The sequence below is a fragment of the Micropterus dolomieu genome, linkage group LG07, assembly GCF_021292245.1.
Source record: "Micropterus dolomieu isolate WLL.071019.BEF.003 ecotype Adirondacks linkage group LG07, ASM2129224v1, whole genome shotgun sequence".
In the NCBI taxonomy this organism is placed as follows: Eukaryota; Metazoa; Chordata; class Actinopteri; order Centrarchiformes; family Centrarchidae; genus Micropterus; species Micropterus dolomieu.
The window spans coordinates 17,370,869-17,384,163 of record NC_060156.1 but is presented as its reverse complement, the minus strand read 5'-3'; the positions used below and the strand labels follow the sequence as shown (position 1 = coordinate 17,384,163).

Genomic DNA, 13,295 nt, shown 5'->3' with positions numbered 1-13,295 from the left:
GGCAACATAAAGGTCACATAGGATGTAAATCAGTAGTTAGATAATTACACTGAACTGCCATTTCATTTCACTTCATTCATTATCGTTAAATCACGGAACAACTGTAAGAGGCAATTCTGAGGCCTGGAGCCAGGTTAGTGCAGCAAAATCATGTAACATAATTAGATACTGGATTGATAAATATATATCAGATCTCAGTATTCATGTGTTTGTTTTGCAACCTTTCTGCTCCTTAGGGGTTAAAACCAGCTTCTTACAGCTTTAAACAGGTTTGTGAATTTGATTGCATTAACTTCAATGTATCAATAATGCATCAGTGGTAGACCTGAAATGATTAGTTGGTTTGTTGATCAATTAGCTGATCATGATTCCAGCCTCTGACGTGTTAATATTTGATTGTTTCATTGGTCTTCTATCATATTAAACTGAATTTCTTTGGAGTTTGGACTGTTGGTTGTAGATTAATTGAGAAAAAACAACTGCTCAATTGAAAATAATCATTAGTTGCACCTCTAGTCAATAGTGCCCTCAATTTCTCTCAGAGACTTGTGTAAGTTTAAACATCTTTTGATTTGGGGTTCTGATAAAAATCGGATCCGTTGTCTGATCCGTTTTTAGATTTCTTAAGCAATTTGTTAATTACGCTATGTTTTTTCATACAACTACTATTAGCATAGCTACTTGGCATTCAGGACATAGACTCGTATAATGCTTTGAAATTACACACACACACACACACACACACACACACACACACACACACACAGACAAACATTTCATCTGTACAACACTCATTGTTCCTATTTGAGCTCCAGAAGCACAGAGCTGCTGTGGGAGTTTATGCCCTGAATGATTGCTTGTGCAGGATGTCAGAATGCTGTGTGTGTGTGTGTGTGTGTGTGTGTGTGTGTGTGTGTGTGTGTGTGTGTGTGTGTGTGTGTGTGTGTGTGCGTGTGTGTGTGTGTGTGTAGTGGCAAGACCATTTCCATCCTCCAACTATTGTAATTACACATAACAGTCTTGTTAGGGAACGATGCTAAATAACAGACAGACAGAAAACAGAGAACACAAATAGCAAACTTCTCTCTGCTGCCTGTCTCGGCTTCACGCACAAGCACACATACACACACTCTGCAATACTCTGAGCATTGTAAGAGAACCTCAGTGTAAAGATTTAATGAAACTGCGGGGTTGTCATCTGGTGGGGTTTAAATGTTTAAATGTTGCTATTTCTTACTGCTACAGTGGGAAGAGAGAGTTTCCTGTGGTAATCCCTGTGTCAGTGGTCTTCTTCCTGCTCCCTTTGCCACAACAGTTTCCCCAAAGCATAAATACATCAATGTCTGTATGATGTAAGCTTTGCACAACCCAGGAGCTGCTAATGCTGTATATGTGATACAAACTGGTGTCAGAGAGCGATGTAAGGACAACGCCAGAAAAAAAGAAACAAAACGTGCAAATATTTTTTTCCAGAAAAGGGGAAAAAAACAACATAATCTCAGTGTTGCCATATGGGAAAGGCTCTGGTGCTGCAAATGTTGTACCAGGATGCAGAGGAAGGAGATGTCTTGGTGGAAACCTGGTTTGAGGTTTAATTTAACATCTAAGAAAACAGTGGTACTGACATAGATTTCATTTGACAGCCACCGCCTACTCACACACACTCTCTCTCTCTCTCTCTCTCTCTCACTTATTTTCACACTCTCTCTCCTCTGTCGCTATCTGACGTATACACACATTTACAAAAATGTGATGTAACAGCCCTCTTGAGCTGTAATCCAGGGTGAGCATGCATAAAGAAGGTGTGTTCAGATGGTCAAAGGCAACCACAAAAAAATTATTAACCAGGATGCGTGTGTGCGTGTGGTTGGAGCTACATCATTTGGTTACTTCCAGTATCAGACGTCATCTATTCCATGGAGCTCTTTGTCTCTGTATGCTGACACAACCATTGCAAAATACCATTAGGAAGTCAAGTTTGCTGATCAGCATGTGATACATTCTTTCCTCTTAAATTTTGCAATCTAAATAGGCTGAGGGAAACTCCAACACTGTGTCTACAACTAGTCCTCCAACCTAAACAACACTGGTCATTTTAACCAACCATTTCCTTTACTGTCAGTACAGTCCACCTTTCGCTGGAAAGTCACTAAAAACACTTACTCTGGTAATTTACTTGCGTACAAAAGTAAAGCAGAAGAGTACTGTATGCACTACGGCACAATTAAACAATATGTTTAGTTTACAACAGGTATACATAAGAGTGTTTAATACACTTCTGCTTTACACAAAACACCAGAGCAAACAGGACATTAGCCAACAGAATGCAAAAATACAGTAGAGGTGAATACAGTAATACTGTGGAGGGGGCAAAACTGTCTCTTTTGGTGGGCTTGCCCCCTCTGTGCCTCCCCATGGTAGTGACACTGATGTGTTTGCTATTTTCTAGTGTTGTCCAAGTGTCAAGTTACAATTTACTTTACACCCTATACAATGACCAAGAAGTAATGTAATATACAGCTGAGGGTCACTGTGTGAGCGCTACTATCATGCAATGCACCAGAGGGGAAAAGATTTTTTCTGCGCAATGCATGAAAGACATGACCCGATAAGCTTCCCATAGGTTTGTTTTTCATTTTGCTAACTACATATTATATAGTGAGTGAGGGAATAACTCCCAAAAACATGCTACAAATTCAAAAAGCATTGCCATTATGCAAAAAATACAGTACCCATTGAGGGTACAATTTTCACACACAAGTGACAGACTGTGGAACAACATTTGCATATTTTAGTGCTCGGCTAATGTTCTTTTTTTTTTTTTTTTGCAGGCCGAGTGGTTGATCAGAAAGGTTTCGGCTACATAACGGCCATATGAGTGGATCAATATGAGCCACTTAATGTAATCATTTGCGAAGGTTATTATGACCATGTACAAGAATAGATCCCTGTTACTGGTTCCTGACACTGTCTCTATTGTAGCAGTTACAGATCATGCACACACCAGATATAAAGATATCCAAAATGTGTAGTTATTAACGTGAACATAAGTCAAATATTTAAATCATGATGCATTGTCTTTAAAATCACATGAAAGTGAAGCTTCAGGAAATCAGTGCTTTACAGAACGTTAAATTTATGGGCAGCACAAGAAGTAGAACAGCCAGTACAAAAGGAGTAGAACAATAGTGCTACTGTTCAGGTACACAAAAGATGGCATCATGTAGCCCAGGCCTGCAGTCTGTGCTGGTGTGAAAAGATACAGTCAGTGCTGTGGTGCCATCTTGTGATCAAAAGAGAAATGTTGATCACAGCCTATGAAACTGTTGTCTGGTCAAAGGAAGTAGACTGTGTGTACATCCAAGAATCTGCTTGACAGAAAGAAATAGTAAAATTGAAACCAAGGCAAAATCATCATCATCTAATAAAGTTTATCTTGTCCAACATGGCCACCTGTAACTGATTCTGTACACTTGCTACTACAGTACTACATTAATACTTCACTGTAGCTTGTTCACAATGTCCAGTAATAAGTAGTGGTGCAAAGTACAAATTTGAAGCTATACTTCTACTCATTTTGGAAGGAAATATTGTACTTTTTACTCCACAATATTTTTGACAATTTAAACTAGGCTAACTAGTTACTTTACATATTTAGATTATTAAGATAAAACATTAATCATATAAGAAATTATGAAATATTATTATGGATTAAGATACCCCGCAATAGCCTAAAATAGTTTAAATGAGCTGCAGCATTAGTGATGCTTACACAGTGACACATCAACATGTATAATCCAGTTATATATTATTTGGAAATGGGCCATTCTGCATGAGTGCTTTTACTTTTAGTACTCTAAGTAGGCTATCTATATATGTATTTTTACTTAAGAAAGATTTATGCAGGACTTGTCAGCTATTTGCAACAAAATATTTTTACACTGTGGTATTTCTACTTGTACTTAAGGAAATATCTCTAAGTACTTCTTCCATCGCTGGTGATGGCACCAGTTTATTACTTTGTACAGAACATGTTTCCTATAAATACATAGGAACTATCTTTTGGCACATAGCAATTGTTTGTCCTTTGGAGGGAAAAGAGTGACGACATTGTGAAAATGTTGTTAAACCAACTATACAAAAATTACGAACTTTTTAAATAAAAGTAATACAAATAAGTGAGTTAGACGTCTGAGAGTCTACAGCCAATGCTAACAGTTCTATGAGGATATAACTAATATATGAATGTATTATCTCATAATACACCGATGGCTCATGTTGACAATGCTAACATCCAGATGTTTACCGTGTTTACTATCATAGTTTCACGTTTGTTTGGATCCTAACATTTGCTAATTAGCACAGAACCCAAAGTAGAGTTAAGTCCAATGGGGATGTCATTAGTTTTGTAGCTAGGTACAGGGGCGTAGGACTGAGTATACAGGGCCCTCATGTAAGGAGGGCCCACAAAGATACTACAACAAATAGCCGTGGATGCTTATGTACGGGGTGCACCTAGCTAGGCATTTAGTCCTAAACCAAAATATTGGACACATTAAAAAGTTTATTACAGTTCATCCTGAGGGAAACATGGACATCCATACAAAATGTCATAGTAGTCCATTAAATAGTTGTTAACATATTTCAGCCATGTTGCTAGCCTGGCTACAAAATGTTGTGATCCATTGTAAAATATATCTTTTGGAAGATTGTTTAAATACATATAGATGCATTTACACACGACATTGATCAATACCTCCAATAAGCCAATAAACACTGCAGGTTGATTTCCAATGTGCTAAAAAAAAAAAAAGCTTTAAAAAAAGTATCTCTCTTTATTGATCAAGAGACAGACTTGTCAACCAAAAATTTTTTTAAATTTTATTTAACCTTTATTTAACCAGGCAAGCCGATTGAGAACAATTTCTCATTTACAATGGCAACCTGATCAAGAATCAAGGATTTTAAAAGCTTCCAGAGCACCATTCAGTGTGTGCAGACACCTGTTCTTTTGTCGCTCAATTCACATTATTTGAATTTATACAGGCGAAGAACAACTATAAGATCAACGCACAAACTTGTTTTTAAAAAATATTAAAAAATGACAAAGAGAAAAAATACCTATATAAAAGAATATCTAGCTGCATCTAAATATAAATGAAAGGCAATAACAAGGATACACTTTATACAATATTTGCCATAATCAGTGTGGATGAATAACACTTAATTGTCTATAGGTGGCACAAGAGAGCTAAAACCTAAAGTGAAGCGGTGGACTTGACCCCTTGAGTCTGGGAGGAGTTTTTAAAAAAGTTGTTAAAAAAAAAACATTTTTAACATCTTGACACACTCAAGTATTATATGATAACGCAACATTTTGGCATTGTAAAGAGCCGAGTTAAACCTTGAATTTACAGCCAAGTATGTAATTTTGTAGAATATTTGATAATAGGAACCATCTTGCAAACTGTCAACACTTTCAATTGTTTAGAAAGCAACAAGGTTTTTGCAAAATCTTGATTAACGCTTTGTTTTTGAAGATCTGTCTGTCTGTGTCCGTCCCAGAAGGCATTGAGCAGCTGTCAAAAAGCAAGGCATCAGTTGAGGAACTTTCCAGTCTGTTGCGCAGTACGTTTACACTACGTTTGGGAGGTTTGAAGTCAAAGTGAGAGTGTTTCACCCTCAGATCATGAAGGACTGAGTTTGTTTGTAGTGCTTGAGCTGTAGAGAGCAGAGAGACATAAATGAATCATTTCCTGCAATTACCTAGGGACCAGTGTTATCAGCAACTTCTCAACAGAATTGGCAGTGTGCAAAATAAGCCCTGACACGATAACAATCCCTCTGATAACTCACATTGCGGATGGGAGGAGGAGGAGGAGGGTTGTAGGACTTGGTGCTGAAAGACAAAGGGTGGCAGTTCAGTCTGAGCTCATTACTGGTCAATAACACACAGCTACACAAGTCTGAAAAGTGAAACCCTCACCTTTTTGTTTTCTTATCCTCTGTTCAAAGAAACAACAAAGAAGAAAAGGTTAATATTAAATGTATTTCAATATCATTACCATACTTGCCAAAGAAGCTGGACATTTGTGGGTTGGCCATGGTGGACAGTATTTAGTATTAGCATATAGTAGTAGTATTTACTCAGCTATGCATTAAGAGTCACATTCTGCCCACCTGACAAATGTAAGTCCAATATTCTCTCTCTTTAATATCTGTCTCTGTAGCTGCTAAATGCTCCACTATGTTCACAAGCTAGTCGCTAACTTTATCTGTCTGCTGTTTGGTGCTGGGAAGGTAATGTACAGTGGGTTTTTAGACCTTTTTCAAAACTGCCTGTTGCGGTTGGAAACAAAGCTGATAAAAGCAGTTAGACTGAAGCAAAACGGTAGGATAGTAATAAAGTTTGTCACTATGATGAGACACCTTTAGACACATTGTCAGCACATTTTGCAGATGACACTTTTACTTCAGCAATATTTTTAATGTTAAGACCTTTACTTGCGATGGAGTATGGATGGCCTCTCACTTAATCACGGTTTTATATTTTAGACTTTTGCACTGAAGATTACAATTCAGTCAAAGACATAAGCCACTGCTTTCACTGAGAAATAAATATAGGCTAGTTGAAAAATCTAGCAAGTTTACTGTCTGTGAAGATTCTCAGTCATCCAGGTTATAGTTATCCAAAGGTGGTTTAAGTCAAGGGCAGGTTTACTGGTTACTAATGACGTGTCCGTAATCCTCAAAGACAATTATATCACACAGATATAAATATTCCCTCTGGTGTAAAATGAGTTTAAATTTTAACTTTGTTTCACAAGATGCCACTTCGTTCCTTGACCCAAACAAAGATGGGAGAGGTAGTAATCTGATCTGGTTGCCTTATTTGTCAGGATCTATGAATTGATTTTTAAACTTTATTTCTCTGAATCAAATGTTTTCATTAATGCAAACGTCTCAGATGTAAAATCAATAACTGCATGACAGGCACAAACTGGGCCCTCTCTCTCTCTTTCTCACATGCACACATTCAAACAGCCACACACACATACACAGAGCATCACTACACTACTCACTCTTGCAGCAGCCTCGGCGTAGGCAGACACACACACAGATGCAGCAGAAAAGAACGAGCGCCAGTAAACCTGCAGCACCTGCTATCAAAATCGTCATATTCAAAGGATCTAGAAGGAGGGGAAAGAGAGTGTTTCCTCAGTCTTTGGTGAGTGGAACATGACATCTAAACTACAAGGAGGAGTTGAACCAAAACCACTTACATTCAATAACTTTGAGATGTTGGGCCACACAGCTCTTAGGCGCCCCCGCACTGTTGGAGGACTCACAGCGGTACATCCCTGCATCTGTTTTGGACACACTCTTAAACTTCTGCTCCAGACAAAGAAAAGGTGAGAGTTGAATTGAAGATAGCAGCAACAGATATGTGGTGGTGCATACTGTATGTGCATGACTGTGTTTATGCACTCCTGGGTGCATTTCAGCATGTGTGCCTGTTGTACACGAGAATTTGCATATTTTAGTGTGTACTCACCAGTGTGCCCTTGTTTGTGTCAACGCTGTATGGAGAATCTGCAGTGGCCATTAGAGCCTTGTTGTCTTTGTACCAGCGGTAGGTGGCAGGAGGCACACTGAGTTTGTCCTTACAGAGGAGCTCCAGGCCTGAGCCCACAAACACAGAGCTCGGCACCTCGCAGGACGGCACATGAGGGGGAACTAAGGAGGCAGAGAGGTTAGAGAGACTTCAATTAAATGTGATATGGGGTGACAAGTTAACCCCTTCCAACTGCACTTGAGAAGCTGGAAGCTAGCAGAGAAATATTCATAGTAGCAGGTGTGTTTCCAAAGAATGTGGATGAGGTGTTATTTATTAATTTAATTCCTTCTCCTCTTGGTCTAACAACCCTCGTAAGGGAGGTGTGTGTGGAGGTGAACAGTCCTTTACAGCGCCGTGTATCTCTCTACAGGATTTACAATTTGATTGATTTTTTGTTGTGGTACTACAGAATCTCCCCACTACCTTGTGTTCTTTTGTTCCCCGCTTCCCTGTGTTTTCTGTCTGTCCTCCCTGTCTGTGTTTGTCTGGGCATGGCTACACTCTCTGGCTCCAGCGGCGCACCTGGTCCTCATTCCACTAATCAAGCTCCTGCAGTATTTCAACCCAGTCCTCCTCACATTCTTTGTCAGATTGTCAGTTAACCACATGTGGATCGCGCTACCTCTGGGAACTCTGAACCTCCGTGTTCTCCATTCTGTTAAGCCCTACCACCCAGTCTTCCGTTGCTCTTTTCAATAAAACCCTTTGTTACCCCTTCGAACTGTTCCGAGTCTGCCTTTGAGTCCTTAAGTTCTTGTATTATGACATTTTTATCTCATAACTAAATCCTGCCCACATATAACATTGAAGCCCTTTGAGTAAAGTGACAGAGAAAACAATTCTTGTGATCCATTTTCTGAAGTGTTCTCTCGTCTGTGTTTATGACTTAAGAAATCTGGGGAAAAAAAGGTTTTGCCAAGATCACATAGGATCATATGTACATATTCACAAAAACACATGCTGGTTTCCCGTCATACCGAGGACATTGAGGGTTACAGTAGCCTCGCCGAGGTTGACGTGGTCCTCGCTGGCAGTCAACTCGCAGCGGTATTCCCCCGAGTCTTTCTGAGTAACAGAGTGTATTGTCAGCGTCGCTCCCTCTATCTTTGCACGTCCTGCGTAAGACCCTGTAGAGGAAGGTAATGGAAAGGATGGGCAACTAAGTGCTAAAAAAATAAATATATCAGAGGTAATAATGAAGAGGTGATGGAAAGAAAGGCGTCAAAAAAGCCTTTTTTAAGTTTGGAGAAGTCAAAGGCAGCAGATACAGTGAAGGTTTGTCGTCACTCACCAGTAAATTTGCCATTGAAGTACACAAATGTCACCCCCTTTCCTTTCTTCTTCCACTCGATTCGAGGGCTCTGATCTTTCTCTGTCCTGAACTCACAGGCGAGCACAGCATCTGGAAGGACAGACCAGCAAAATAAGGAATCAATCCACAGTAAATATTTCTTTGGCCTTGTTTGAAATTGCAGGTCATTTTCCCCATTACTTGTTGCTTACTGTGTTGCTTTTTTGTCACAACTGTGTGCTTATGAAATCTGGTGACACTGGATGTGTTGATAAGGTTTAAAGGACAGTTCTACTGTTCAGTGACAGCTGTTTTTGCTCATTTCCCAATTTGTTTTTAGAATGAAAGGCGATATCTGCCGTTTTCCCGTTATCTTAGTTTCCCAATAAATTATTCTGAAATACAAGTTGTACATTTAAGGTGGAATCATGGAAATTATGTATGTATTTTGAAAACTGTGTCATCTGATATTCAGATCAGATGCACCTATGTTTTTTTGTTATTTAAAAAATAAGTCACCAGAAGTTGTTTTTCATTCATTTGGAATTGAATGGCTAACTATATGGTGGTGTGTGTCATATGGTTTGTATTTGGGAAGGGGGGGCGTGTTTGAACTAAGAGGTGGTGTAAAGTTGTTGTTTAATCAAAGCGAATCAACAAAACTTTAAAGATAAGACAAATGTCTAAAACGACTTAAAGACTAATAAATTCTATTCAAAAAAGCAGCAGTGCAGTCTTACCTGTGTGCTCGTGGACCTCCACTTTGGGTTTACTGCTGCTTACTGTCACTGACAGACTGACAGGACCTGCAGGGATGAGAGGGGTGGGAAGACAGTCAGTTCACAATTTACAAAACTCTAACTTCTAATTGCTCACATTATTGACAAGAGCAAGTCACATCTCGTTAGATGTAAAATGCTAAATACTGTATATCTGTGGTATTAGAACGAGGGCATGTTGGGGCTTTTCTAGCCTCCAGTGCAATCAGAGCGACCAGAAGCCCAAACAGGATAAAAAGCTGATGAGAATGAGTCAAAGCCTACAGATACCTCTCACGGTCCTAATTAATTCATTCATCCCAATTAATTCATTTCCCACATCTGCGCGCACGCACACACACACACACATACAGAGTGTGTATAACATCTTGGTGGTGCCAGGAGCGGTGGTGTGGAGGAATGCAGGTGATGGATGACTCTCTGACAAGCTGCCTTAATCCCGCCTGATAACCTCTTTTACTTATCTGTCCCTTCAGCAAGCACACACACACACACACACACACACACACACACACACACACACACACACACACACACACACACACACACACACACACAAACTCAGAACAGCCTACATTCCCACACAAAAATGCACAAAAGTATACAAACACTGTACGTACAAATGTAAAACATTTTGAAAGTGATAACCAGCCCAAACTCTTTTTGAGTATCAAAATAGGTTTAATGCTGGCTGTAAAATGTCTATACCTTCCTTCACAAAGAACCTTGACGTGATGGATTTCAATGGCACCTTCTCACAGCAGTTAAAAAGCTTCAAGGAGGGTGATAGTGGGGCAAAGCAGCCTTCCTTGCAGACTACTGCAGATATTGTAACATTTCTATTGATGTTATACAGCTTTTTGTGTTGTGAAATCTTAAATTTCCCATAAATCCATTGTAACTAACCTTCATTCAAGCTGTTCTCAGCTGTTATTCCATATGAAGGTAAACTACCTTCAACTATTAACAAGACAATAAGGAGCAAATGATAAGTAACAACATAAATTCTCACTGGAGAATCTCTTAAGGAGCTTTTATGTGAGAAATATTAATGTCTGCGTCTTGTTTGGTATTATATTATTAAGGGAACATTCGGGAGAGAGAGTGTGTGTACGTGTTTGTGTGTGTGTGCGTGTGTGTGTGTGCGTGTGTGTGTGTGTGCGTGTGTGTGTGTGTGTGTGCGTGTGTGTGTGTGTGTGTGTGTGTGGCGCACACATGCATGGAAAGCTTTTCTTAAGCAGACAAAGCAGATCTTTGTGACAGTAACCCTATGCGTCTCAGCTGGCACAACACACACACACACACAAACACGTACACATATCTGTATTACACTCTTGTAAGGCTCTACACTGACTGAAATCTTTAACCATAACCCTCTGCATCTGCTGTATGTAAACAGGAAACATTTGTGAACATACATGCAGTGTATTTTAAAATGAAAACAATAGATGTCTAGTTCATGTTATAAACTTACAGCATGATGTTGTCCATAATAATTGGTGTTATAAACAGAATGGATCTGAAATGCCATTATTATTTTGATCATATTTTCATTATTGCAAATCAATTAAAATGCATTGTTTTAGTGTTTTAAAAGTATCACAAAGTGCTCAAATTCAATATGACCAATCATGTCATGGTATTACCATGTTGCTTACCACTGGACACTAATGAAAAATGTATTTTTCCCAAAATATTCCAAACACATTTATCTACCAGCCTTGTCCTAACTGATCCTCAGAATCTCTGTGAGGACATTTGGTCCTCATGAGTAAATACAGTAAAGATCAAAACACACACACACACACACACACGTCAGAGATGCAATTATCAACATAAAGCACATGGATTTGAAAGCAGCCTCTGCCCTTTAAAAATCCCACGGCAACTTCAAATAACTCGTTCTAGATAGTAAGTGCAAGTTTTCATCTCTGTCCAGTTAGCAACAGGGTCAGTTGGAGGCTATCTTCAAACTGAAATGGAGGGATCTCAGAGTCCTGTGTCTCATCAGCCTGTGGATCTCTGGTTCAAACGGCATCAGAGTGGATTCAGTGTAAACATGAAGCCCAGCCACAACCACTCCCTGCACAATCTCAGCCCCTGCATTCCCTGAACATGTCACACCTCCTCTCCTAAGTGTGGGCTTAACATGCAGCAACTCAATCCCATAAACTAATGATCAATGAAACATTATAATGAACTAATCAGTCTGCTTCATGTTAAAAGCATAAGGTTCACATGAGTTATAAATCTCACCTAATCTGGTGCACCAAGCAGCCACTTAAAACATGCATCAAGTCAAAAATCATATCACTATCCTGCATTTCTGAGAGACTGTCCAGAAATGATGAGGAAAAAGGGGGTCAAAAAAGGGGGAGGGTTCTTTCTTATTTCTTTTTGTTAGGGGGAAAAAAAGAAAATTTAGTTTTAGTTTTAACTTGAATCATATAATCTTAAATGTTTATTTTTTTCTCATCCCAGATTTATATTTTATTGAAATTTTCCCTTGCATATTTAAATGTTAAAATCAATGAAAATGTATATTCTATTAACATATTATTATTGTTGTTGTACACCAGCTTAAATTATTTATCTTTATTAATGGTGACCTGAGGTGTGGACAGTCTTGCTTTTTTTTAACTGAAACATAAGGTTTTAATACAGTCTCTATCTCCTTTGGTATATAGTATTGACCTTTTTTCTGTTTCTTGGATGCACAGTTTTAGAAACTTTCCCATTTTTTCTTAAATTAAAAGTGTTACTGAAATAAATCAGCATTTTAAGTGAAATAAAATATCGGAGACAATAGAATTCCTTGGGGAACATTATACGAATATCCTATTAAAAACACACTAGACTGTGGAAATATTGGCTCGAAGTTACCCCCGCACTTCTTCCTCTTAACAATAATATTATGGCGTGTTTAACCCTATCATAGCATCCTCTTTCGTCAATACTAACTTTAGCAAATTGTTTAATAAAGTTTCTAAACCAGAAAAAACTCACTGTGCAGTAAAGTGATGAGAAGAGACAACATCCTCGCGGTGTTCATGTTTAGTCACGTTGGGTTCAGATCCGTACTGAAGTCTGTGGGTGTCTGGATGAGATTAGTTTTAAGCTACACCAAACTTTCTGCAGCCTCTACAAGTTTCAGCAGCAGCACGCGCGCGCCCTCACGCATCCTGGACAACTGACGGGGAGCGCGCGCAGGCTGGAGAGCTACAGTTGTCTTGAGGCTGAAGTTCAGGGAGATCACTACCCCCTCAGCAGGCAGAGTAGGCTAAGCAGGGAAAAACATGAATCTGTTCTTTGTTGTTTTAATGCCTTGGTTTTTATGTTTTCTTTTTAAACTTAATGGGTTTACTACTGTGTGTTTTATTTTTCTGCCTTTGTGGAGCACTTTGTAACGTGGATTTTGATAGCATTAAACCAGGGGTGGAAATTAACTTAACTTAATTATATTCCCACTTGCATCTTCAAGTTTCTACATCCACATCAAATTGGGCCATGTTGGCATCCAAATTATTTGTGACTTTACAAATCATGCTCGTAGGCCCACCCCTTAAAATAAGATTATCAATGAGCACAGAGAAAGTTTCCACTTTCA

At 39.0% G+C, this 13,295-nt stretch overlaps 1 protein-coding gene across 1 annotated transcript; it reads right to left on the bottom strand.

Moving 5' to 3' along the window:
• Nucleotides 1-4,566: 4,566 nt before the first annotated feature.
• On the bottom strand, nucleotides 4,567-12,785 carry jam2b (junctional adhesion molecule 2b). Its single transcript, XM_046054014.1, has 10 exons — nucleotides 12,695-12,785; nucleotides 9,650-9,715; nucleotides 8,910-9,020; nucleotides 8,596-8,745; nucleotides 7,556-7,737; nucleotides 7,284-7,392; nucleotides 7,083-7,190; nucleotides 5,987-6,005; nucleotides 5,857-5,899; nucleotides 4,567-5,721 (listed from the first exon to the last, which is right to left on the bottom strand). The coding sequence occupies exons 1-10, from the start codon at nucleotides 12,738-12,740 to the stop codon at nucleotides 5,683-5,685; spliced, it is 873 nt and encodes a 290-aa protein (XP_045909970.1). The 5' UTR covers nucleotides 12,741-12,785; the 3' UTR covers nucleotides 4,567-5,682.
• Between the last annotated feature and the right edge of the window lie 510 nt (nucleotides 12,786-13,295).